Source organism: Ceratotherium simum, chromosome 25, assembly GCF_057802395.1.
Source record: "Ceratotherium simum simum isolate JZ-2026a chromosome 25, ASM5780239v1, whole genome shotgun sequence".
NCBI classification, from domain to species: Eukaryota; Metazoa; Chordata; class Mammalia; order Perissodactyla; family Rhinocerotidae; genus Ceratotherium; species Ceratotherium simum.
Genome location: NC_141924.1, coordinates 21,970,114 through 21,995,394, shown reverse-complemented (window position 1 = coordinate 21,995,394; position 25,281 = coordinate 21,970,114). Strand labels below are relative to the sequence as shown.

At 38.6% G+C, this 25,281-nt stretch overlaps 1 protein-coding gene across 1 annotated transcript in view; it reads left to right on the top strand.

Moving 5' to 3' along the window:
- The window catches only part of UTP20 (UTP20 small subunit processome component), a 100,559-nt gene that overhangs the window by 66,055 nt on the left and 9,223 nt on the right, over positions 1 to 25,281 (top strand). The window contains exons 39-57 of the mRNA XM_014780317.2: positions 2,132 to 2,271; positions 2,532 to 2,614; positions 4,957 to 5,246; positions 6,598 to 6,737; positions 6,970 to 7,126; positions 10,684 to 10,782; positions 11,938 to 12,105; positions 13,528 to 13,694; positions 14,381 to 14,522; positions 15,701 to 15,817; positions 17,118 to 17,288; positions 17,524 to 17,655; positions 18,106 to 18,216; positions 20,370 to 20,449; positions 20,863 to 20,932; positions 21,090 to 21,272; positions 22,268 to 22,399; positions 22,901 to 23,033; positions 24,552 to 24,739. Of these exons, the coding sequence (XP_014635803.1) occupies positions 2,132 to 2,271; positions 2,532 to 2,614; positions 4,957 to 5,246; positions 6,598 to 6,737; positions 6,970 to 7,126; positions 10,684 to 10,782; positions 11,938 to 12,105; positions 13,528 to 13,694; positions 14,381 to 14,522; positions 15,701 to 15,817; positions 17,118 to 17,288; positions 17,524 to 17,655; positions 18,106 to 18,216; positions 20,370 to 20,449; positions 20,863 to 20,932; positions 21,090 to 21,272; positions 22,268 to 22,399; positions 22,901 to 23,033; positions 24,552 to 24,739 (2,703 nt within the window). The remainder of the gene's footprint in view (positions 1 to 2,131; positions 2,272 to 2,531; positions 2,615 to 4,956; positions 5,247 to 6,597; positions 6,738 to 6,969; positions 7,127 to 10,683; positions 10,783 to 11,937; positions 12,106 to 13,527; positions 13,695 to 14,380; positions 14,523 to 15,700; positions 15,818 to 17,117; positions 17,289 to 17,523; positions 17,656 to 18,105; positions 18,217 to 20,369; positions 20,450 to 20,862; positions 20,933 to 21,089; positions 21,273 to 22,267; positions 22,400 to 22,900; positions 23,034 to 24,551; positions 24,740 to 25,281) is intronic.

Below are 25,281 nucleotides of genomic sequence, written 5' to 3'. Positions count from 1 at the left end.
TTTGCTCTAAACAGTCAAGTGTCTTTTAAAGAGATCTTTAAAAATAAGGAAAAGATCTTTTATATTTGCTTACATATTATAATTTCCACTGCTCTTCATTCTTTTGTGTAGATCCACATATTCATCCTGTATCATTTTACTCCTGACAGGAAGACTTCCTCTAAATTTTTTGTAGTGCAGGTCTCCTGGTGATGAATTCTTTCAGCCTTTGTCTGTCTTTTCTCATCTTTGTGTTTGAAAGATACTGTTTCTGGGTATAGAATTCTAGTTTTAACAGGCTTTTTTCTTTTCGTACTTTAAAAATATTGCTCTACTGTCTTCTGGCTTATGTCATTTCCAACAAGAAGTCTATCTTATTTACCTGTGTTCCTCTGAGTGTAATGTATCTTTTTTTTTTCTGGCTACCTTAAACATTTTCCTTTTATATCACTGGTTTTAAGCCATTTGATTATGATGTGTCTTAATGTAGTTTCCTTTTTGTTTCTTGTGTTTGGGATTCATTGTGCTTCTTGGATCTGTAGATTTGTAGTGTTCATCAATCTTGGAGATTTTTCGCCATTATTTCTTCAAAGATATTTTTGGTTCCCCTTCTTTCCTTTGGAGACTCCAGTGCATATTAGGCCACTCAAAGTTGTGCTATAACTCATGGAGGTGCTTTTTTTTTTTAACAGTTTTTCTGTTTCTGTATTTCATTTTGTTTTATTTTTCTATTGTTAGGTCTTCAAGTTCACTTATCTTTTCTTCTACAGTGTCTCATCTGCTGTTAATCCCATCAAATGTATCCTCCCTCTCAGAATTGTCTTTTCCACCTCTAGAAGTTCAGTTTGGGCGTTTTTTTATATCTTATGTATCTCTCCTTAGCATGCTCATGCTTTCCTCTCCCTTCTTGATCATATGGAATATAGTTACATCAATTATCTTAAGATCTTTATCTACTAAATCTATCATCCGTGTCATTTCTGGGTCTGTTTCTATTGATTGAATTTCCTTCTCATTAGAGATATTTTTCTGCTTCTTTGTATGCCTGCTAATTATTTATTAGATGCCAGACATTGTGAATTTTACCTTGTTGGGTGCTGGGTATATTTGTATTTAAGTATTCCTGAGAATTGTTCTGGGATGCAGTTAGGTTAGTTGTGAGTAGTCTGATCTTGAGGCTTGCTTTTAAGCTTTGTTAGGCAGGAACAGCCTATAGTCTAGAGCTAATTTGGCCCTACAACTAAGGCCCTTCCTTTCTGTGTACCTAAACACCCAATGCCCCATGTGATATGAGGTTTTTCACTCTGGCTGATAGGAATGTGAACTATTCTTGTCCCTGTGTGACCTTTGATGATTGTTTCACCTGTTATTTTTTGGTGGTTCTTTTCCTATCTCTTTCTTACTCACATATACTGATCAGTACTCAGCTGAAGACTCAAGGGGTTCTTTCTCAGGCAGCTTTCTTCTCTGTGTTGCTCTCTTTCCTCTGGTACTCTGTCCTGTGGACTCTATCCACCATAGCCTCAACTCTGCCTTCTTAACTCAGAGACAACACAGGGCACTTGTTGGGTTTCCCCTCCTGTGCAACAACCTGACAGTTCTCTCCACACAGTGAATTGAGGTAATTATAAGGCATACTTCATTTGTTTCCTTCTCTCGGGGAACACTGACCTGCACTGTTTGATGTTCAAAGTCAAAAACTTGTTTCATATATTTTTGTCTATGTTTCTAGTTTAAGGTATGAGGGTAAATCCAGTCCCTCCCTATTCTCCATCATGGTCTAAAAGAGAAGTCTCCATGGCAGTATACTCTGAATGCTCAGCAACGCAATCTATAGTTAACTTTGGTGTTTATCAGCTTTTACGCCTTGTATTTATTTTATGCACCATCTATAGGCTTGAACCCATCAGGGAGGTTTGAGTAGAAAAGAGTCCAAAATGTGTTAATATCCTTTAATTAAAGGAAGATGTCATTCCTTTAATTGACACAACTTTGCTTAGAGCCGGGGGGAATAATGGAGTATAGTTTGGGCATTCTTTCCTTTCTGTAACTGCTGATCACCTACTGTCTAAGCTTTTTAATGTACCAAGTTAGCTCTGTATTTTATTAGCAAATATTTGTTCTGTGTTAATGCTCTTGATTTGTTTTGCAGCATGAAAATATAACCATTGCTGCCACAGAGGTTATTGGAGCTATTTGCAAACATCTCTCTTGGTCAGCATATATATATTACTTGAAACATTTCATTCATGTCTTACAGACAGGACAGATCAATCAAAAGTTGGGTGTCAGGTATGGTCAAACCTTCTTACTTTTATTTGGTTTTTAAAATGTGAGTTTGGGATTATTTCCTGAAATAGTCTTTCTATAATCTCAGTTTACTTTTACCTTGTATTAATGAGGTTATGCTAATGTTTATTAAAGTCAAAAGTACTTAAGACTCGTGAAAATAATTTTAATGTTTATAAGTCTTTAAGTTTCCTCTCCTGTTTTAATAGTCAAATGATATTATTAATCAATTGAACATTTCTGTGTACCTTTTTTTTCAATAGTTTGCTCGTAATAGTGTTAGAAGCATTCCACTTTGACCACAAAACTCTTGAAGAACAAATGAGAAAAATTCAGAATGGAGAAAGTAAGTTTTTAAAACTTTCTTAAGCTAGATTTCCATCTCATTCTGAGATAATTTATGATGATGAATTAAAGATGGAAAAAGTCAACTTATTCCCTCTTTCTGCTCTTACAGTAGTGACCAATGAATGAATCAGGAGGAAGTTAAAATGAATGGTTTGAGTGTTCTTATAGAAACTTATTTAACAATAGAAGAGACCAGTCTAAATTGTATGGGTGAAAATTATTCACGTAGAAATCCAATTTTATCACCTTCATGTGTGGAAGGAGCATTAAGCAAGGAAAATATAAGAAAAGAATCAAAAATTACAGCAATAATTAATGAAATACAAAGTATACACAATAGAAAGAATCATCAAAACTAAAAATAGAGTTTTGAAATTATTATAAATTGGCAAAGCTCTGACAAGATTGATCAATGAAAATAGAAGGCATAATAAACAATGTTACGAATTTTGAAAGGTCACAATTAAATGAAAAAGGTAAGATAATATGACCTTTGTACTTATAAATTTGAATACTGGGGTGAAGTATACAGATTCCTAGAAAAATAAAATACCAAAACTGATTTTAGAAGAAATAGAAAATCTAAATGGATCTCTAACCATTGAAGAAAATGAAGTTTAAAATTTTCCCCTGACGACAATGCCAGACCTAGACTGTTTTATAGGCAAGTTCTACAAACATTCAAGGAGTGGGTAATTTCAACCTTATACCAACAGTTTCAGACGGTGGAAAAAGAGGAAGCGCCCACTAACTCATGAAGTTGGTGTAACTGGTTAATGGAATTTAATGTATTAGCATACAAAAAACATGTAAATAGATACACGGTAAACAGCTGATTAAATTCAATATCCATGCATGATAAAAATAATCAAACAAGGGATAGAAATTTCCTTAACATGTGAAAAGATATGAACATGACCTAGTCTATACAGAAGTCAAAATATAATGATGTGCATCTGAAATTTATATAATGTTATAAACCACTGTTACCTCAATAAAAAAAAAAATCCCTAAACATATCTTACTCAAATGTTAAAGGATTAAAAGCCTTTGCTTTAAAACCAGAATGAGGCAAGGATACCTACTACTACTACTTACATTGAATGTGGGACTAGAGGTTCTGGCCAGCACAGAAAAATAAGGAAAGGAGTGAACACTTATATAGGTCAAAGTATTTATCCTGATTATTTTGGCTAAAGATATTGAAAGATTCTGGCTCCCAGTTTGCACTATTGCAACATTCCTTCCTACTTGAAATTTTCTAATTCTTTCATTCATGATAAAGTCACTCTCAAGCCACACTAATGAATAGAAAAGACTGATTTGAATTTGTAGGAACCATTTGTATTTTAAACAATTAATGTACTAAAGCCCGTTAACAGTTTATCTTCAGTCAGTTGAATCTGCATTTTACAATTTTACAGAGACAGAAACATGAAAAAATTAAAATGCTTAATTTGCTTAACTATCTCTTTTCTTCTTAGATATAAATAAAGTTTGAAACGTTTATTGATCAACTACTATGAGCTGGGCTTTTATAGACATTATCTCGTTTTTCTCATAAGAATCTTACAAGAACTTTAGTTGTTAGTTACCCCATATTTTTATGAGAAATTGAGATTCAGAGACGTAAATAAACTAACTTTCCCAAAGCTACACAGCCCATAAACAAAATAAAGACTAACAGCTACCGTTTTTTGAAAGTCATTGAAGTGCGAGACACATATTTTTAAGTACATTGTAGACTATCTCATTTAATCCTCACAATAGCCTTGCAAAGTAGGTGCCTTCTCCATTTTTCAGGTGGAGAATCCAAAGCCCACTAGGCTTAATTAATTGACTATGATCACATGGCTTGTTAGCAGAATCAAGTCTAGACTTGCCTAATACTGTACTGCCTAGTTTTCTTTAATAAGCTGAATCCTGTAATGAAGGACATTTCTTCATGAGAACTGTTGGCTGCCATTATGGTTTTCATGCTCACGAATGTAGGTTTTTGCTTTTGGAAACCTCCAACCACAGTACTTTGGAAGCTTTGTTTTGGTTAAGACCCTCCTGCCCCACATCCTCCCAATGTTCCCAAAGTACCCTGTACTTGCTCTTCCACACTCTTTAATAATTGCCAGTTTACTTGTCTCTATCCCTCATTAGACTCTAAACTGTGAGGAAGCAAAAAACCATAACCTTCTCATTTACTGCTCTTTCCTCAGCACTTATCTCACCTGCCCATGGTTGGTGATTAGATATTTTTTATTGGACATTGGTAGAAAAGAGTACTTAACACAACTGTGTTGTTTGCTTACTTGGCTTAAGGTGACTTTTGTTGTTTACTAAACACAGACACAGTAGAAGTGACTGAGTTGCCAGAGGAGGAAGCCATGGAATTAGAGCATGTGGATGAGGAAGAGAAGGAAAATAGATGTAAGAGTTTGTCAAACAACGATGAAGAACTGGGAAACCCTGATCCAGGGGATTGTGAAGGGACATCAGTTAAGGAATCTGAATGTATCACGAAGTCCATCTCTGTCCTTCCTCGGAATAAGGAAGAATTGGAGAAAACAATTAAAAATATCCAAGGCGCCATAACTGGGGACATCCTACCCAGGCTTCATAGATGCCTGGCATCTACGGTAATCATTTGGTTTGGGGCCCAGCAGGTCTGTGTGAACTCGGGTCTTTGTGGGGGCCTGTCAGACTGAGGCTCCTAACTGTTATCAAGTGACTTCAGCTTCTGGGTTTCCTTTTATCTCAACATTTCATAATTCACCTCCCTTCTCTTATCTCGTCGTCTTCATGTTCATCTCCTGTTGCAGCTTAGGCAGTGTGTTCCTTCTTCATTATGATTTTGATATGATAGATAAGTATACTTTTCTGTCTCCAAAGTGGATATTAAGATGACTCCTATTTCCAATAAAGGTTATTAAAAATTAGAGTATGTTGCCCTTTTCTACTTCTTCGCTACTTCTCTACTTTTCAAAAATCCTTCTTTCCCCTTGGTTAATAGGGGTAACACTTAGAAGGGCATTCTCATGAAGCCAGAGCCGTTCCTTCTTTTTTTTTTGTGAGGCAGATCAGCCCTGAACTAACATCCATGCTAATCCTCCTCTTTTTGCTGAGGAAGACCGGCTCTGAGCTAACATCTTTGCCAAGCCTCCTCCTTTTTTTTTTCCCCCAAAGCCCCAGTAGATAGTTGTATGTCATAGTTGCACATCCTTCTAGTTGCTGTGTGTGGGACGCGGCCTCAGCATGGCCAGAGAAGCGGTGCGTCGGTGCGCGCCCGGGATCCGAACCCGGGCCGCCAGCAGCGGAGCGCATGCACTTAACCGCCAAGCCACCGGGCCGGCCCCAGAGTCGTTCCTTCTCACTATAAAACAGGTCGGCAAATTGTGGCCTGTGGGCTGAATCTAGCCTGCAGCCTTTTTTTAATAAATAAAGTTTTATTGGAACACAGTTACAGCCATTCATTTTTATATTGTCTAAGGCTGCTTTTGAGTTACAACAGCAGAATTGAGTAGCTTCAACAGAGGCCATAAAGCCAAAAATTACTTAATATCTGGCCCTTTACAGACAGTTTGTCAAGCGCTGGTGTAAAATATTGACTTGGTCATTTTGTATATTTGTAAATAAACCATATTTGCGACACTGTGTTTCATAATAACCAACAATGTCACTCAAACACTTGGAAGTCCCAGTTGACACAAATTTTATATGATTTTTATATATTTCATAGCAAACAACCCACATCAGTGAAAACTTGGCTTTATTTTTTTCTGGTTGCTCCTTTGAGAACATTCTTATTCCTATTACTTTTATAATTTTAAAGGATTATTCCCAAATTGCATAATTTTCTTTAAAGACACTAAACATAGAAATGGACATAAGAAATGTCAAAAGCCTTATCCTTCAAATGCAAGGTTGCAGTGTTGGTAAGTCCCTGATGCATTTACTTTCGTTTTAGTTGAACCTAAATTTTTCTTTCAGACTAAAAGGGAAGAAGAACACAAGCTCATAAAATCCAAGGTTGTGAATGATGAGGAAGTGGTTCGAGTTCCTTTAGCTTTTGCTATGGTTAAACTAATGCAGTCCCTTCCAAAAGAAGTTATGGAAGCTAATCTGCCAAGGTACGTTGTGTGACAAATTAGAAAAGTTCATTGCAACTCAAAAATTGGTTCTTTCTTCCTGACTTTTGAATCTCCTTTGTCAGGAAGAGGAGAAGTACTGTCACAATTTGCTATGATTTAGGATCCTAACTGGGAAATTTGGGTTACAAGCAATTAAGAAACTAAAGGTTGTTTATATTTTTATTTGCTTCTATTTATTTGATTAGTCGTTTTCCAATTTCTCATTTTCTAGTATTTTGCTGAAAGTGTGTGCCCTCCTCAAGAACAGAGCACAGGAAATCAGAGACATTGCACGCAGCACTCTCGCAAAAATAATAGAAGATCTGGGTGTGCACTACCTACAGTATATTTTGAAAGAATTACAAACTACGCTTGTCCGTGGATATCAGGTAAATTGCATCACGTGCTTTATATTCAATTTGGTTTGGAGTTCAGATATTTGCAGTTTGAACAATTCATGGTACTTTGGGTCTATCTTCAGTAAAGTTGATGCACTGAGATAAAAAGCAAGAATATTCAAAGGTTTTCAATCAGTATTTTAAAAATCTTTTTAAAGAGGCCCTGTATTTGATTTTTTTTTAAGATCCTTATAGGCTTGGGTTACATAACCTTTTTCTCTCAACTCACTTGATCAAGTTTTGTATCTTCTGAGTTCTTAATAAAATTCTTGTTGAATATATATTGAATGTTTTGCCACAAGTGTGACCAATAAAGGACATACGCATTTGTTTAAAATTTGGAACATGTGACATAAGTCTTAAAAATAATAAGATCACCAGGTGGAATACAAAGCTCTTTACTTACATGGCTGTCTAGCTCCTCGCTACTCTGGGTCCTGGACAAGCGGCATCAGCAGCACCTGGGAGCTTGTTAGAGATGCAGAAGTTAGGGCCGTACGCCTGACCTACAGAGTCTGCATTTTAATAAGCTCCCTGGGTGATCTGAAGTTTGAGAAACACTGCAGCTTGTTCTTTTCAAGTCCCCAGCCCAGCCTCCTGGTAGTTAGCTTTACCTTCTATGTCCTATTTTGTTCCTATTCGATAGGTTGTAAGTCTAACACACTAAAAATATCGGTATTTATTTTGACTCTCTCTCTTTGCATAGTTTTTTAGTAGTTGCTCTTACCATATACTTTAAGTTGCTCTTACCATACTAACTTTTAGTAATCTGCTGAGAATCAGTGTTTTACCCCTTCAAGTGGCATGTAGAAACCTTACGGTCATGTAGGTCCCTTTGTCCTTCTCCTTTTGCTTTATCGTTCTTTGTGTATTACGTCTCCATGTATCAAAAACTTCGTTAGGCAGTGTTAGAAGTTTTTGCTTTTAATCATCAAACATATTTTAAAGAACTCAAGAGCAGAAGAGTAGTCTGTTATTTTGCCCAGATATTTATCATTTCTACTGCTCTTCTTCATTTCTGAATTTCCAAGTTTCTTTCTGGTATCATTTCCCTTTGGTCTAAAGGGCTTCTTTTAACAGTCTTGTAGAGCAAGTATGGTAGCAATTCTCTTTTTTCCTTCATCTGTGAATGTCTTCATTTTACCTTTATTTCTGAAGGATATTGTCACTGGATGTGTAATTCTGCATTGACGGTTCTTTCTTGCAACACTTTAAAAATGTTGTGTCGCTTCCTTTGGGCCTTTCTGATGAAGAATCCAGTTATTCAGATCATTGTTCCTCTCTAAGTAATGCATCATTTTTCTCTGGATGGTTTAAAGACTCTTTGTTGTCTTTATTTTTTAGCAGTTTGATTATGATGTGTCTGAGTGTGGATTTCTTTGGGTTTACCCTGTTTGAGGTTTGCTGAGCTTCTCAACCACCTTTGGGGAGTTTTCAGCCGTTGTTTCTTCAAATACTTTTTCTGCACTGTGCTCCTTCTCCTTTCCTAGGACTCCAGTGAAAAGAACGTTAGACTTTTTATTTTTGTCTCGCCAGTCCCTGAGGCTCTGTTCATACCTTTTTTCAGTCTTCTTCTTCTTCTTGTTTAGATTGAATAATTTCTGTTGATCTGTCTTCAAGTTTACTACTCCTTTGTCTTCCATCTCGATCCTGCTATTGGGACTATCCGTTGAGTTTCTTATTTCAGTTATTGGGTTTTTCAGTTGAAAATTTCCATTTAATTCTTCTTTGTATCTTCTGTTTCTTTGCTAAGCTTAGTTTATTTTTCTGTTAGTTTCAGTCCTTTAGCAAACTGGGGCCTGGGGCTTTGTTTCTCCCACTTTGCCATGTACTTCCTACAACTGCGCCCAAATCAGGGGCCAAGTGGTGGCAAGACAAAGAACGAGAAAAGCAACTAGAGTTGCCCCACCCTCTCAGAACTGCAGCTCCAGTGAATGAGAGGAAGGTTCCCCTCCCACGGAGTTGTGGCTCCTGCCGTCCCCATTCAATGTCTAGGCCACTGCCACCACCATCACCACAGGATCACTAGGGGGCTGGGATGTGGGAGAATGGAGAAAAGAAAGGAGGGAAAAAACCAAGGGATTTCCTCCCTCTGTTGGAGCATTATGAGTTCCCTTTTCTGCCCTTCAAGCCCAGGCCTTCTAGAGTTCTCTGCATCCTGGCACCCACTGCCATGTTGGCTGGGGGATACCAAACAGAAAAGAGTGGTAAACTCACTGGAAGTTTGGTGGTACTTGCATTCTGGAGTTCTTCCCCAAAAGCTGCTCTGTGCATCCTGTCCAGGTTTTATAGCTGCATTCAGAGGCAGAGAAGGATAGAGTGTGCTTTCTCTGTCTTACCTGGAACCAGAGCGCCTGCTGGTGTCCATTCTTACTCTGTTTCTCATCCGACATTTATTTCATGGCCACTTTGTGCAAGGTGCTATGTTGGGCACTGAGCGTGCAAGGGTGAATACAGTACCACTCTGTCTTTGAGGATTTAGTCACATTTTAATGGAGCACCTGAAGTATTTAAATGAGTAGTCCTTTTTTCTCTAACCACCTGTTCTTCAAGTCCATCCCATTATTTCTTAAAATAATTAAAATAGGCATGAGAGAACAACTGGTTTGGGTTCTAGTTTTAATCACGTAGACACAACCAAAATTGTCAACTGTCATTCTTCATCCCCCTAAAAGGATTTTTATAAGTTAGATAAAGCCCTCAGCAGACATTTTGATATATAAAAGTACAGAAAGATCACAAGTAGTTGCACACGAAACTCTGCCTTTAAAATCCAGTCTGTGTACTGACAACCAAGTGTGTTTCCTTAGCCTGTGATCATCATCTGATGTTTACCTTGATAATCTGACAGCACTGGAAGCAGTATAAAGAATGCAGAAAGCCTGAGAGGCAGCATAGCATAGTGATGCAGAGCTGGGGCTCTGGCACCAGCGTGTCTGGTTTCAAATCCTGACCCCACTGCTTCATGCCCGTGTAACCTTGGGCAAGTTACTTGACCTCCAACCTCTCTGTGCCTCAGCTTTCTCATAGGAAAAGTGCAGATAATATAGCACCTACACCATAGATAGAGTGGGCGAGGATTAAATGATTCAATACATGTAAGGTATTAATATAGTGCCTAGCCTATAGTAAGTTCTTAGGAATGTTAGGTATGGTTACTATCGAGGGCAAAAATTTATTTGTTTCTTTCATAATATTTTTTGTACCAGCTTTGATTACTATATTCAACATTGGCAAGCTCCTTAATTTGCAGGTTAGTTTTTAAAGTTCACGACTCTTGTACCTTTCTTTATAGATCACTGGCCAGGTTTAGTCACAATAATAGATCCTAAGCATGGTAATGTGTTTCTGAGCATCTTTTGTACAAAGTCACCATTTGGTTAGAGAATTTTAGATAGTGGAATGAGTATGAGTTTTTGTCAGCGGTTCTCCCTGCAGTAATGACAGATATATACTCTGAGTGCTCTCTTTGCAGTACTTCTTAGATCTGGTTTTTTCCAGTGTGGTGTTCTTAACCATTCATCTTCTTATTATGTGTTTCATTTTAGGTCCATGTGCTGACTTTCACCGTTTACATGTTGCTGCAAGGCCTCACCAGCAAGCTGCAAGTTGGGGATTTGGACTCTTGTTTAGATATAATGATTGAGGTAAGATTTAGAGAAAGGAATTCTAATTTTTTTTTAAGTGGGGAAAGGACACAAAAAATCAGTTCACAAAATAAGAAACAATAATAGCCTTTAAAAACAAAAACAATGTATCGTTAGGTTAGCAGAGGTTTAAAAAGTTGACTCAAGGGCTGGCCCCATGGCTTAGCAGTTAAGTGCGCGCACTCCGCTACTGGCGGCCCGGGTTCAGATCCCAGGCGTGCATCGACGCACCGCTTCTCCAGCCATGCTGAGGCCGCGTCCCACGTACAGCAACTAGAAGGATGTGCAACTATGACATACAACTATCTACTGGGGCTTTGGGGGGAAAAAAGGAGGAGGATTGGTAATAGATGTTAGCTCAGGGCCGGTCTTCCTCAGCAAAAAGAGGAGGATTGGCATGGATGTTAGCTCAGGGCTGATCTTCCTCACAAAAAAAAAAGTTAAGTGAAGTGAGATGGGCACTCTGCCATTGCTAGTATGTCGTAAGTTGGTATAACCTTTCTAGAAAGAAAGTTAGCATTGTGTATCAAGGGCTTTTGAAATGGGCACAAATTTCAACTACTTCCAAGAATCTGTTTGAAAGGAATAATCAGAAATGTGGTCTAGGGTTTATATAAAAGTATAGAAGAGGTATATAAAAAATATATGAGGTTTATTTATAATAGTGAAAAAATAATAATAATTAGCTTATAAAATTGGATAATGTGATAATTTAGGAGGTAGAATTAGGAAGACACTGAATTTGCCACAAAACCTTTTGTTTATTCGTCAAAAAATGTAAGCACTTGCTAACATTTTGAATTAAGTACATTAATTTTGATAATTAAGTTGCAAATATCATGAGACTTTCTTAAAGAGAAATTAAGGTACTCTTAATTAATATCAAAGAAGAAGTACCTATCTGTATTACACAATTATATAGTATTCTTCTTTTCTTTCCCATTAGTATAAAACTTCAGGTGTTTCTATATTTGTTTGTTTTTTAGTAATTGGTTCCTAAACTACATTGAAAGAAGTGAAGTCTAGTAGAAATTCCTGCCATCTAATTCCAGTCCAACTTATTTTCCTTGGTTTGGACATACCAATGCTCTTTTCAAAGACTGCTTATATCTTGCTGAGTGCATGTAATTGCCATTTGGCCTTTTTCTTTCAAAGATTTTTAACCATGAGTTGTTTGGAGCTATTGCCGAAGAGAAGGAAGTAAAGCAAATCCTCTCCAAAGTCATGGAGGCACGAAGAAGCAAGAGTTATGATTCTTATGAAATCCTGGGCAAGTTTGTAGGAAAAAATGAGGTTACAAAACTTATCCTTCCATTGAAAGAGGTAAGGACGTGAAAGCAATACAGGAGATCCCCACGTTATGTCATCAGTTCTTGAAAGGAACCCTGCAGTGCAAACTTTGACACCGCACTTGCTCACCATGATTTCCTCTGGACACCAGTACCGTATGGCCACCAGCTGGCAGCCCTGAGTTGGGCATTCTAATCCTAGAATCAGAGTCCCTGATGTAAACCATGAGCTGCAGAAGGAAAGGCAATAAGATTGAAGTGCATGTGAATTTAACAGCTGGGTCCAGTTAAAGCAGCTAAGAACATAGCCTCTGGAGTCAGACTGCTTCTCCCAGATTGGCCAAGAGGAAGAGAGCTGGCATTTGTTAAACATGTATTCTGTTTTGAGCATTGTGCTGCATTATTTCTTCTCCTCTGTGCAGCCACCCTTTGAGATCAATGGTACTTCCATCTTACAGATAAGAAAATTCAGGCTCAGAAGGGTAGAAAGGAACATGGTTTAGGAGGAAAGTCAGGATTTAGTTCCAGATCTTTCTGATCCAAAAGCTCACATTTTCCACTGTTTCGTTCTGTCTCCTATGAGGCAGGGACTATAATTTACCTACCTTCAAAGTGTTCTCTGTGCCTGTTGCAGGGGTGAACATTCAGTGAACAATATTAATTCATTTTATTACAGTTTTATGTACTAAAACTAGAGCAAAAAACACTATCTAATGACATGAATTAACTATAATTCCAAATGTTTTGGTGCTAGATTAACTCCGTAATTGTTCCTAGAAGGCATTTAGCCTTATCTGAGCCTGGTGGAAGAAAGTTAGATATTCTCTGAGGATGAGAGAGAGTCAACAGAGCACATATATATTATCAAGTCCCTCCGAAATAATGAAAGTTATTAATACCATGTCCTATACGAGGGAATAGCTGTGAAGTGCTGAAGGTTTTGCTGGAGTTGGTGGTCCTGGGTTCCCATTACGTTCCTCTGATTTGGCCCAATAACTAATATCAAACCCTGAGGCTTGGCCCCTCACCACTTCATTAGCATGGTTTCCTATGAGTAGTAGCACTGCATTTTGTTGATGTTGTGTGTGTGTGTGTGTGTGTGTGCGCACTTGCCTAAAATCCACCCCCTTTAATGCACTTGGAGGGTTGACATCTTCCAAGTGTCACATCATATCTCCAGCTGTGTGCCCTGAGGCCTCACCAACAAAGAGAGCACAGAGGGAGTGCAAGAGATCCAGAGGCACACACACTGCTGACAGTGGTTATCTCTTGGGTTGAGATTATGGGTAAATTTTACTTTATATTTTATATCTATGTTTGAAATTTCATTAAGAATGTGTTTCTTTTTTAATTAGGAAAAAACAGATTGAAAAGCAAATATATAAAAGAAAACTACCATTACAACAACTCAAAATGCAGTTCTCTTACCCCAGCATGCATTTATGTTTGACTTTAGATCTTACAAAATACCACGAGTTTAAAACTGGCCCGGAAAGTTCATGAAACCTTACGCCGAATCATAGCAGGATTAATTGTAAACCAGGAAATGACGGCAGAATCCATTCTATTGCTCAGTTATGGTTTGGTCAGTGAAAATCTCCCCCTGTTAACAGAAAAGGAAAAGTAAGTTCAAAAAAACTTTATGGTTTAGGTGCTTGCCTCTAATAAGCATTCACTTCTTAATTACTCTTCAGTGGGTTCATTTAATAATTTGCTGTAGTAAAATAATGTATATATTTATCTGAGTTATAAGATTGTATTGCTTTGTGGTGTTTGGGCTAAAGTCCTTCCAAGTGATATATCTCAACATGAGATTCTTTTTCTGATGAATGAGTAGTTGTGACAGCAGCCAATTATTTTGGCATTTTTCTGATACTATTTTTGTTTTGGATATTTATTGAATCAAAGTTATGATAGATTTTAAATATATACCTTTTGTTCTGATCAGACAGAGATTTAGACCTTAAAAGATTTTAAAATACCTTATTATTGAACTTCCTTTGCATTTTGCCTCTGTGTTCCAAAAGAGACTCCTTGGCATTTGTTTTCAGAAATCAAAGAAAAGGAGTGTTCCCTTACTGTTCATCTTAATTTAAATGTGTGTTCCTCGGTCTAACCTGTTTCTGGGGTTGTCCTAGTAACCTTAATTAACAATCTAATCATCTGTCTGTGTCTCATGGTTAAGGGAGAAAAACCCACAGCAGACAGCACATTATTTAGTGCTGGACTCCCATCCCCAGAGAGGGCCACAGTAACTCCTGGGAATGCAGTGTTCTTCCTCTTGTTTTTCGTTCTGTTGTGATTGACAGAAATCCAGCAGCCCCTGCACCGGATCCACGTCTGCCACCGCAGAGCTGTCTTCTACTTCCCCCAACTCCAGTTCGAGGCGGGCAGAAAGCTGTTGTGAGCAGGAAAACCAACATGCACATATTTATTGAGTCTGGGCTTCGGGTAAGAATTAACCTTAAAGTGAGACTTGCTGCCCATATTGAGTCTGTGTCTTTTAATCTTCTGCCGAATTTCCAGTATTGCTCATTTCTGTAAGTGCCTTACTATAAATAAATTATGGAATTTTTTTAAGTGCATTGGTCCATTCACTGTTTATCTCTTCTAGTACTTACTTTGATGATATAACTATCTCAGAATTAATGATTCTGACCTAATATTTATTATGGCTTCACTGTCACTTTGCCCATGAATACTATTGAATTACTTTGAATATTTTTAAAAGATGGTGAACTTTTAAAAACACAAATCTGATCATTTGATTTCATTTTAAAAGCCTTCAGGGGCTGGCCCATGGCATAGTGGTTAAGTTCGGCACGTTCCACTTTGGCAGCCCAGGTTCATGGGTTCGGATCCTGGGTGCGGACCTACGCTACTCAACAGCCACACTGTGGCAGTGACCCACGTATAAAGTAGAGGAAGATTGGCACAGATGTTAGCTCAAGGCTAATCTTCCTCAGCAAAATAAAAAAGAGAGGAAGATTGGCAAAAGATGTTAGCTCAGGACTAATCTTCCTCAGCAAAAAAAAAAAAACAAAAAAAACAAAACAAAACAAAAAAAAAACCTTCATTGCCTCCCATTTTTCCTAGGAGAGAGCCCAGTCCTTCATTTGGGTTATAAGAGCCTGGCCCCATATTGTACCACTCCAACACACGTTCCAGCCACACTGGCTTCCCTTCAGTTCTATAAAGTCACAACACTCTTCCTGCCTCAGGACCTCAGCACCTACTCCTTTCTCTGCTCAGGTCCCCACAGAGCTCTCAAAGCACCCTGCATTTACAGTTAGTTATATCCTGGAGTCTGTCTTCCTGGCTGAGATCCATCAGGGCAGGGACCATGTCCATCTTGGTCATTGCTCTGTCCTGCCTACCAAGCCAGTGCCTGGAATCAACTGCTGAGTAACCATTTGGTAAATGAACTTAGAATCTCAGCTGCACAGTCACTCCCACCTTCTTTACTTACTGAGACTCTCCCAGGCAGTTTCCCATTTCTTCAAAATTTTTGTCACTTCACATAGAAGCATCTTAACATTCCATGTTTATTTCTTAAAATCATCTCACCTTTACCTAACTCATTTGGTCCTGTGGGCAACTGATGTGACATATCTTTTTAAATCATTTAGCTTCTGCATCTGAGTCTGAAGACTTCCAAGATCAAGTCCTCAAGTGAACATGTTCTGGAAATGTTGGATCCTTTTGTGTCTCTCCTCATAGACTGCCTGGGTTCCATGGACGTGAAGGTGAGAGTCTGTTCCTTCACAAGAGGTGTGTTGTGCAAAATACCTAGAATCTACTTCTAGGCTCACGCTTCACAAAATGGTTGAGTTTTTAAAGGGATTTATGACGTTATGAACCACCTCTATTCCCTGCATTAAATTGCTCCCCAATTTAATAATCCCGTATGATGGGTAGCCCTTAACAGTTTTAAAAGCTCTTCCAGGTACATTATTTCATTTGACCCTCGAAACAACTTCATGAGGGTGAATGGTGGTGTCCCCGTGTCAGTAATTATCATCATCATCATCACTGCTACTACTCACTGCTATGAATCCTCATAACAACCCATGAGGCATATATCACTAATGTTTCTGTTTCATAGATGAGAAAACTAGGCAATTAGGCTAAGTGACTTGCCCCAGATCACAGATCTAGTGAGCCTTAGTCTGTCAGACTCCAAAGCCTACACCTCTCCTGCTGCCTCAGATTGCCTGTTTCACAGTGAAGGTGCCAAGAGGTTAAGTAACATCTCTATGGTTGAACAGGTGAGAGCTGCAGAGCTGGGCTTTAAGCCCTGGTCTTTCTGACTGTTGAGCTCTTTCCTCTATGTCTTCATCTAATGCAGCCCGGTAAGGCCATTACAGCAACCAGAACAGTAGGGGTCTGTTAGGTAGAGCTGAACTGGGTGAACTAGCTGGTCTGGGCGATCTCTAAGGTTTGGCCTGGAGGTTCAGGGATTCTTGTGTAATCACTTGGTCCCAGCACACTCTTTTCATACCTTTTGCAAAGCACTTAAATATATTAAATTATAGTTCATTGTTCCCATGCTTAATTTCTGAGCCTGCTGTCTGCTCCTTAAATGAGGGATGGCATCCTTTTTATCTTTGTATTTCTAATACTCAGTAGAATGCCTTGTATATGTACTACAAGCTTATAAGAATGGATTAAATTGAAGGACAATTCTGGAAAATAGAAAAGTCATTTATAATGTATCCCCCCCGCCAAAAAAATTGCTAAAATTGGCCAACCCATCCAATCATTTACCTAAATAGGTTAAGAATATGGTAAGTGAGCACCTTTTCTTATTTGCTTGTGATACATTTTTACTTGCCTTGGAGAAGCGGTAGGTTCTTCTGCAACAAGGAATAGGAAACTTCCCATTCCTCTTACACTTTGGCACAGTTCTTCCAGAGTGGGCTGGGCAGAGCATTTCATTCTTTCGACTTGATTGTTCATAGAGTCTGTGCAGCCTCGGGTGCTGGGTTATTGGGTTTGGTCACTTCATAAGTTGATTGGATTTGTTTGTTTGTTTTTGTTTTTCAGGTGATCACAAGTGCTTTACAGTGCCTGATCTGGGTCTTGAGGTTCCCTCTGCCTTCCATAGAAACAAAAGCGGAACAGCTGACAAAACACCTTTTCCTTTTGCTGAAGGACTATGCAAAACTCGGGGCTGCCCGGGGCCAGAACTTCCACCTGGTGGTAAATTGTTTCAAGGTGAGGTGTTTTCACTTGCACTTAGAAAAAGCCAGGACCAGCATTAACATCAAAGTTAGTTTTTCCCATTGTCCTTTGTGGTCTTGGTCAAAAATTTGTCCAGATTAATTTGCTAAGGCCAGAGGGTTGGTATCCTGTGTCAGAAAGCACTAATGTTATATTAAGTCCTTATTATTTGACTGGATCCTGATTTGTGGGACATCCTGGCTGTTAACCTCACTATTGTAACTTGCAGTGTGTGACCATACTTGTGAAGAAAGTGAAGTCTTACCAGATAACTGAAAAGCAGCTTCAAGTTCTACTAGCATATGCTGAGGAGGACATTTACGATACTTCAAGACAAGCCACTGCATTTGGTCTTCTGAAGGTACGGGGTCACCAGAATGTTGGATTGTACAGTTTATGAGCCTCACGTCAGGTATTTAGAATAACATGGAACATAGAGTTTTGACTAGCTGTAGACTCCCAAATTAAGTAATTTATAAAGATGATGATGGTTTTGTGGATTGGTTATAAGTTAACATATCTACTTATGAAAAAGTTTGAACGTGAGCTCTATGTTAACACTTCCAGGGAATTCAGTACAAATACAAGTACTCTTCCTGCACATCATATTGTACATTGTTTTTTCCTTTTTTTTAACTGTAGTAAAATATACATAACATAAAAATGACCATTTTTAAGTGTATATTCTTTTTCTTTTGAAGATACTTTCACTGTGTTTAAAAACTACCTGTGACTGCTTTGACATCAGGTCAGCCTACACCCATCTGCAATAAAACATGAAATGAGTACGTCTTTCCCTTTTGTATTTTAGGCCATTTTATCAAGAAAGTTGTTGGTCCCAGAAATCGATGACGTCATGAGGAAAGTATCCAAGTTGGCAATTTCTGCACAAAGCGAACCAGTCAGAGTCCAGTGCAGACAGGTTTGTAGAGAGAGCTTATTCCCATAGCAAGGGTTGGGCCCTGCCTTCTCTGTTTGGTTTTAAGATAGAAAGATGTATCAACGTGGACTGAATTCTAAAGACAACTTTGTGTCATATTCTTGCTTTATTCTGAGACTCAGGAACCTGTTTACACACCAAGTGTGAGAAGGGTGTCTGCTTGGTCTTAAGGGCATTTTTCAGTTAACAAGGAGCATTTTGTGGGACTGTCCCGGTGGCGCAAGTGGTTAAGTGCGCGTGCTCCGCTGTCGTGGCCTGGGGTTGGCCGGTTCGGATCCCGGGCATGCACCGACGCACTGCTTGTCAGGCCATGCTGTGGCGGCGTCCCATATAAAGTGGAGGAAGATGGGCATGGATGTTAGCCCAGGGGCAGTCTTCCTCAGCAAAAATAAAAGAGGAGGATTGGCAGATGTTAGCACAGGGCTGATCTCCTCACAAAAAAAAAAAAAAAACAACAAGGAGCATTTTGAGTGTAGACCTCCATATGTGGCATATTTCAGATGTATGAAGAAGGACCTTTTCCTACTGTAGTGTGATGGCCTGCAGCAAAGGCTTCCATCCCGTTGTCCAGTCATCGACTACTTACGCATATCAGTGTTTACCAGGTGCTGCTGGAGGAGCCGTCAATAAAATTTTCATAGTCCCTATCCTACAGGAGACAGGCACAAAGCAAAACTGCCACGAATAGTTACTTAATTACAGGCATCCTAAGTGCCAGGAGGGAAAAAGTGCTGTCATATTTCATCACTTGCAAGACACACCATTATTTATATACGTCATAGAAAAAACTATGACACAGGGGTAAGACACCATCAATTATAAGACACATCCCAATTTCAGATACGTTAAAATGTGAAAAACTGTGCTGCTTAGACTTGATAAAACACGGAAGAGCGTATGGTGAGAGCATAGTGTGAGTCAGGGAAGGCCTTCCCGAAGACTGGCGTGTAAGCCAAAACGTGAAAGAAGAGTGAGGCTTCACCTTCCAGGAGAGGGAGCAGCCGGTGCCTGAAGGCAAGCCTTGAGCTGGGTGGGAGCTTAGCTTGTTACAGGAGCTAAATGAAGGTGAGTGAGGTGGGGAAGGGAGCCAGGTCAGGCAAGACCTTGTGGTCTTGGTAAAGATTTAGGGCTTTGTTCTGAGAAGAGCAAAAAGCGGTTGAAATCGTGAGACGGGGAGTAACATGAGCAGATTTGGCTTATTCATTTGTCCGTCCCTGATCATCTGAGCACGTACCACGCACAGGAGGTGGAAAGGCCTGAACTGGAGATACGAACTGGGAGGAGGGTTTGAGCTGCTGAAGAAGCCGGGGTAGAAAGGGAGGAAGTATGTCTTGAGGAAAAGTTTCCTTCATATTAGAAAGGAGGGCCAGCTGCTATTTATTAAGCACTAGCTGTATGCCTAGCACTTAATGACTTCTATTTTTAACTACCTTGCAGGAGAAATAGTACTCCCATTTTATGGCTAGGGGAAAAAACAGACCTTGGAAAGTTTAATGATGTACCTTAGTTCTCACAGTTTATTAATAAAGGAGGCTGAATAGTATAGTTGTTTGAAAGCAGAGTTTTGGATGCAGATAGACTAGACATGGAATCCTGGCCTTGTCACCTGAGCAAGTTACTTACCTCTCTGTGCCAGCTTCATTCTCTTCATCTGTAAACTGGGGTAATATCACCTACCTCCTAAGGGAGTGATGAATATTAACCAAGAAACACTTAACACGATGCTTGGCACATAGAAAGTATTTAGTAAATGCAATAGTTATTATTATTATCACCATTATTGTTATTCAAGAGGAAATATGGGGTTGAACCACAGCCCATACTCAGTCCGCCACACCGCTAGCAAAGAGAGGAGCTTCCAACGTGTGAGCTTAGATTTGTAGCCCTAAACAGCCATGCCAGTGGTGGGTCAGGACTTGACTCTTAATCAGGCACCTAGTGCAGTATCTGGGTAAGTGAAGTGGGAGTAGAAAGGAAGGGTCACAGTTGTTGACTCAGGAGGCAGACTTTGCCTGACTGGTCACCCTTCTATAAGGTCTTTGTAACCTACCACTGTGTCCCAGAAAGCAGCTTAGGAAACAAGAATCCTGGAGAGACGGGATCGAAATAATCTTCTGTGTGACTTTTGTTCCTAGGTTTTTCTGAAATATATTCTTGACTATCCCCTGGGTGAAAAATTGAGACCAAACTTGGAATTCATGCTCGCTCAACTGAAGTAAGTTTAAGTCATAAATTACACAGGGCCAGAGGGATAGTTTCTTTTCTCCTTTTAATGTGGCGACTATCTTGAAAATGACAAAGCATAAACATAATGGCACATTTCTCTGAGAATATCATCTGAATCATTGACCTGATTATCAAACATCATGCGTGGCTTCATATGGCAGTTCGAACTGTAAGTTGCTTTTCAATTGAGTCCACTTAGGAAAATGGTAAAAATCTAACAAAATTACATTTAAAACCACACAGTAGCATGATGGATATATACAATCATTAAAATGAGAAAAATGGAGTTTTTTTCACCTTTTAGGAAATAGACTGATACCTTGAAGCAATAAATTTTGAAAAATATTTATTGGTAAATTTAAAAGATACTAACAAGTCCATCTAATAATTTTCTTGCCCTAGTTACGAACATGAGACTGGGAGAGAGTCTGCCTTGGAAATGATCGCCTATCTCTTTGACACATTCCCTCAGGTACCGTGAATCAATCACCAAGACAGATTGTTCACTGTGTTGCCCTTGAGCCCTGGGAGCCCATGTCCTCCGCCCACGTCCTCCCTTGTTATCTGAGCATCTGAGAATGATGAGAATTCCAGTCTGAGTGTGCTCATTAGTGCCTGTTTTCTTTTAGGGACTGCTCCATGAGAACTGCGGAATGTTCTTTATTCCTCTTTGTCTAATGATGGTGAATGATGACTCTGCCACATGTAAAAAGATGGCGTCCATGACAATCAAATCCTTACTCAGTAAAATCAACCTGGAGAAAAAAGATTGGCTCTTTGATATGGTTACCACCTGGTTTGGAGCAAAAAAGGTTAGGGTTGCTTTTCATCATATTTCAATGAAAAGTCTTAGCTTTTGGTGTTCAGACTTTAAATAACAATACATATTATACATTGTTGAATTAATTTTTCCCAAATAGCTGTATTATTTTTATTTGATTATGTTAATAATATATTCTTATAATAAAATTTCAGGAAATATAAGAAATTATAGAGAGTAACATAAAAATCACCTGTATTTCCACACCATAATTTTTGTGTGTTTGTGTGTGAGGAACATCAGCCCTGAGCTAACATCCGTTGCCAATCCTCCTCTTTTTGCTGAGAAATATTGGCCCTAACATCCGTGCCCATCTTCCTCTACTTTATATGGGACGCCGCCACAGCATGGCTTGACAAGCGGTGCGTCGGTGCGTGCCCAGGGTCCAAACTTGTGAACCCCAGGCCGTCACAGTGGAGCGCGTGCACTTAACCGCTACGCCACCGGGCCTGCCCCCCGACTACATGATTAGTGTCGGCCAGTTGCTCCACTACATGAATGTATTGTAATTTACTTAACCAGTCCCCATTGATGAATACCTTTGTTTCCAATTTTGCTTATTCAGTTAATGGAATGTAATTTTTGTTGATGATTGCATCCACTTGTGATTCCGCCACCGTCATCACTGGCCTGTCTTTGTGAAACGTAAACAACACATGTCATATGGCTTTAAGTATTAAAGTCAGAAAGGGGGGCAGGGGGTGCTGTGAAACTTCTTTCCATTCTTTTTTTTTTTTTAATTTAAAATGGGAAAAATGTATTAAAGTATTCAATGGAAAATGATGAATGCCTCTTTTTTAAAAAACGTTATTCTTGGGTATGAAGATTTCTCTGTATTTTTCATGTTAGCCACCAAAGATCCACATTTTGTTGATTTCTGGCATCATAAATGTTGAGAACAGAGTCATGCCCACCTTCATTGTACGGTTTTGGAAACGGCCTCCCAACTTGTGTTGACATTCTCTTGTGGTGGTTTATTTTTGGTAGAGCTTAAATAGACAGCTAGCAGCCCTGATCTGTGGCTTGTTTGTGGAATGTGAAGGAGTCACTTTTGAGAGAAGACTTGGAACTGTTCTTCCTGTGATTGAAAAGGAAATTGATCCTGAAAACTTTAAAGATGTAAGTTATTTTCTAGAGAATAAAACTTTGGTAATTTTTATAGTTTTACTTGAGGTGATTTAGGTAATAGATTAAATATTATTTGTGTTTAAAAAATGTTTTTTTATTTTAAGAAAAGCAAGAATTCAATGCAATTGGATCTTCTTTTTAAAATGAGTGTTAAAGTAAATTATCTGCTATAGTATATGAGGATCAAAGGTTCTCAAGCAGGGCGATTTTGCCCCCTCAGGGGACACACTTAGCAATATCTGGAGACATTTTTGGTTGTCACACCTGGAGGGTGGGGGGGTGCTACTGGCACCTGGTGGGCAGAGGTCAGGGCTGCTTCTGATCATCCTGTAGTGCACAGGGCAGCCTCCCACAGCAAAGAAGTATCTGACCCAAAATGTCAGTAGTGTTGAGGTGAGAAATCCTGGTCTAGATTTACATGCTGGAGTAAAAATGTCCATCAAATACTGTGAAACTGTTGTCTTAATTGAATTACATCCATCCTGTTTTTAGGTCATGGAAGAGACTGAAGAAAAAGCTGCAGATCGCCTTCTGTTTAGTTTTCTTACCCTGATAAGTAAACTCATCAAGGAATGTAACATTGTTCAGTTCACCAAGCCCTCTGAGACTTTGAGTAAAATATGGAGTAAGTATTTCCTTTTTATTTAAATTTAAAAATAAACATTAGTTGTGATAGATTACTGAAAACAGATTTGGGAAATTAGAATATGAATACCTCAGAAAGTATATAAGGTCGGGAAAAAAAGTCCATGAGAAAAAGATTTAAAAGGCCCTTTCAGACTGATTACAGTGAAACTTTTTCTTTCTGAGAAAAATAATATATATTTATAACTTCATAAGTAATACATTTCATTTATAAAAGAAAGATTATTAATTATGGGGGAGTAAAAGAAAGGAAAAAAATTTCCAAACGTCTTCCTTGCTACTTGATGATAATTTGGTATATATTTCCAGCCAGTCTTTCTGTTAAACGGCCATAAGTTTTTTAGAGAGGTTGCATAGTTCCATATAAACTTTTATATCTTGTTTGTACCTAAATGAGCATATTACTATAACACTTAGTAGATATACTTATAAATAGTCCATCATACAAATGTGCCATAATTTACTAAGTCATTTCACTCCTATGGGACATTTAAGTTAATGTATATCACTCTTTAAATAAAAAATAAAATCCTATAATTTTTAATTTAACATACTGAATTTCGATTAGTCAATAGGCAATAGACATTAGAATGAATGTTTTAAGTACCCACCTGTTTTAAGAGAACTGGTGATCCTCTGAGAAATAATACAATTACTGATTTACTATATGGCCTACTCTGGTATGGTTCCACTGAGAGATGGCCAGATTATTACAAAGGTTTATATAGAACAAAAGTAAAACCATGTTCATGAAATAGAACAGCATAGACTAAAACTCAGATATGACATGGCTCATCCAGAATTTTAATCCTGTTCCCCAACACCCAACAGGCTTTTCCACTGTACTTTCCAAGTGTGGTAAATGGAGAGTGGCCTTGTAGCATAAAAGTATGAGCTTTGGGGCCAGATTGAGCTGGGGCCCAGGCCTGGTTCTGCCTGTTACAGCTTGGCGCCTCACTTAGCCCCTCTGGAACATCTGTTTCCTCATCTGTAAAATGGAAATGACAATTCTAATCTCACACAACTATTGTGACGTCTAAATGAGATAATATATGGAACACAGCCATGTGCCTGGCACACTTAGAAAGCCTCAATAAATGATAACTTTCCAGCTACTTGGAGCGACCAATTTCAATAGTTATTAGAAACAAACGTGTACATAATATACATACTTCCATTATTTAATTTGGAAATTGTTAATGCTACCTTATCTCCCTTGAATCTGAAACTAATTCTTACGGAACTGGTCTGTTTTTAGACTTACTAATAACTCTCGTGTCATTTACCATGTTAGGAGGTGGTTTTCTAGTTGTTTCCAGTGTCTCAACACCTCACTTCTCCCTGGCTCAAGAGCTTCTTGAGGGACTGTTTTGTTCATCTTTGGTTCCCAAATCCAGGCATATAATAGATACTCAATAAATGTCTAAATTAATCTTATATACCACCAAAGAGTCAGAAAAGCTGTGAGATATCTGAGAATGCATTTTGGTTCCCTTAGGTCATGTGCACTCTCACCTGAGACATCCACACAATTGGGTGTGGCTCACTGCAGCCCAGATATTTGGATTGCTCTTTGCTTCTTGCCAACCAGAGGAACTTACTAGAAAATGGAATGCCAAAAAGACTAAAAAGAAACTCTTACAACCTGTAGCAGTCAAGTTCCTAACAAGTGACCTTGACCAAAAGGTAAGGTTTCTCTAAAACCTTTTCCTTCCCTTGTGATCTGTGTGAGATGTTCATTCTGGTTCATGTAACTGTCTTGGTTGGCCCTTAGGAGAAGCTCTCAGCTGACAACTTGTTGCACATGTGAATCTAAAGGAGTGTTATGAACCGGAGAGGGGTCACCCTCAAGGCCAAGGTTTTTCAGATAATTTTTAAACCATCAGTGTAGTCAGACTTTTGCTTATTTAATATAAGATTCATCTTCCATTATATGTTTAAGTTCTTTATCGACATTGGAAAATAAGATTTTTTTTATATTTTTGAAAGTAAGATTAATTCAGTCTGTCCTGCCTCCTTCATAACCTTGTTGATGACTAAATATTATCATATTCATGAAAATGTTTGGCAGGGACCATGTTATATCCATCTCTGATTTCCTAGGACGTAGACCACCACCTGGCACATAGTGAGAACTTCATAGACATTGAAAGAGTGGAGGATGGAAGGGAAGAAAAGAAGAAGAAAAAACTATATCGGGATGTTGCAAAGTTCTCTACTAATAATCT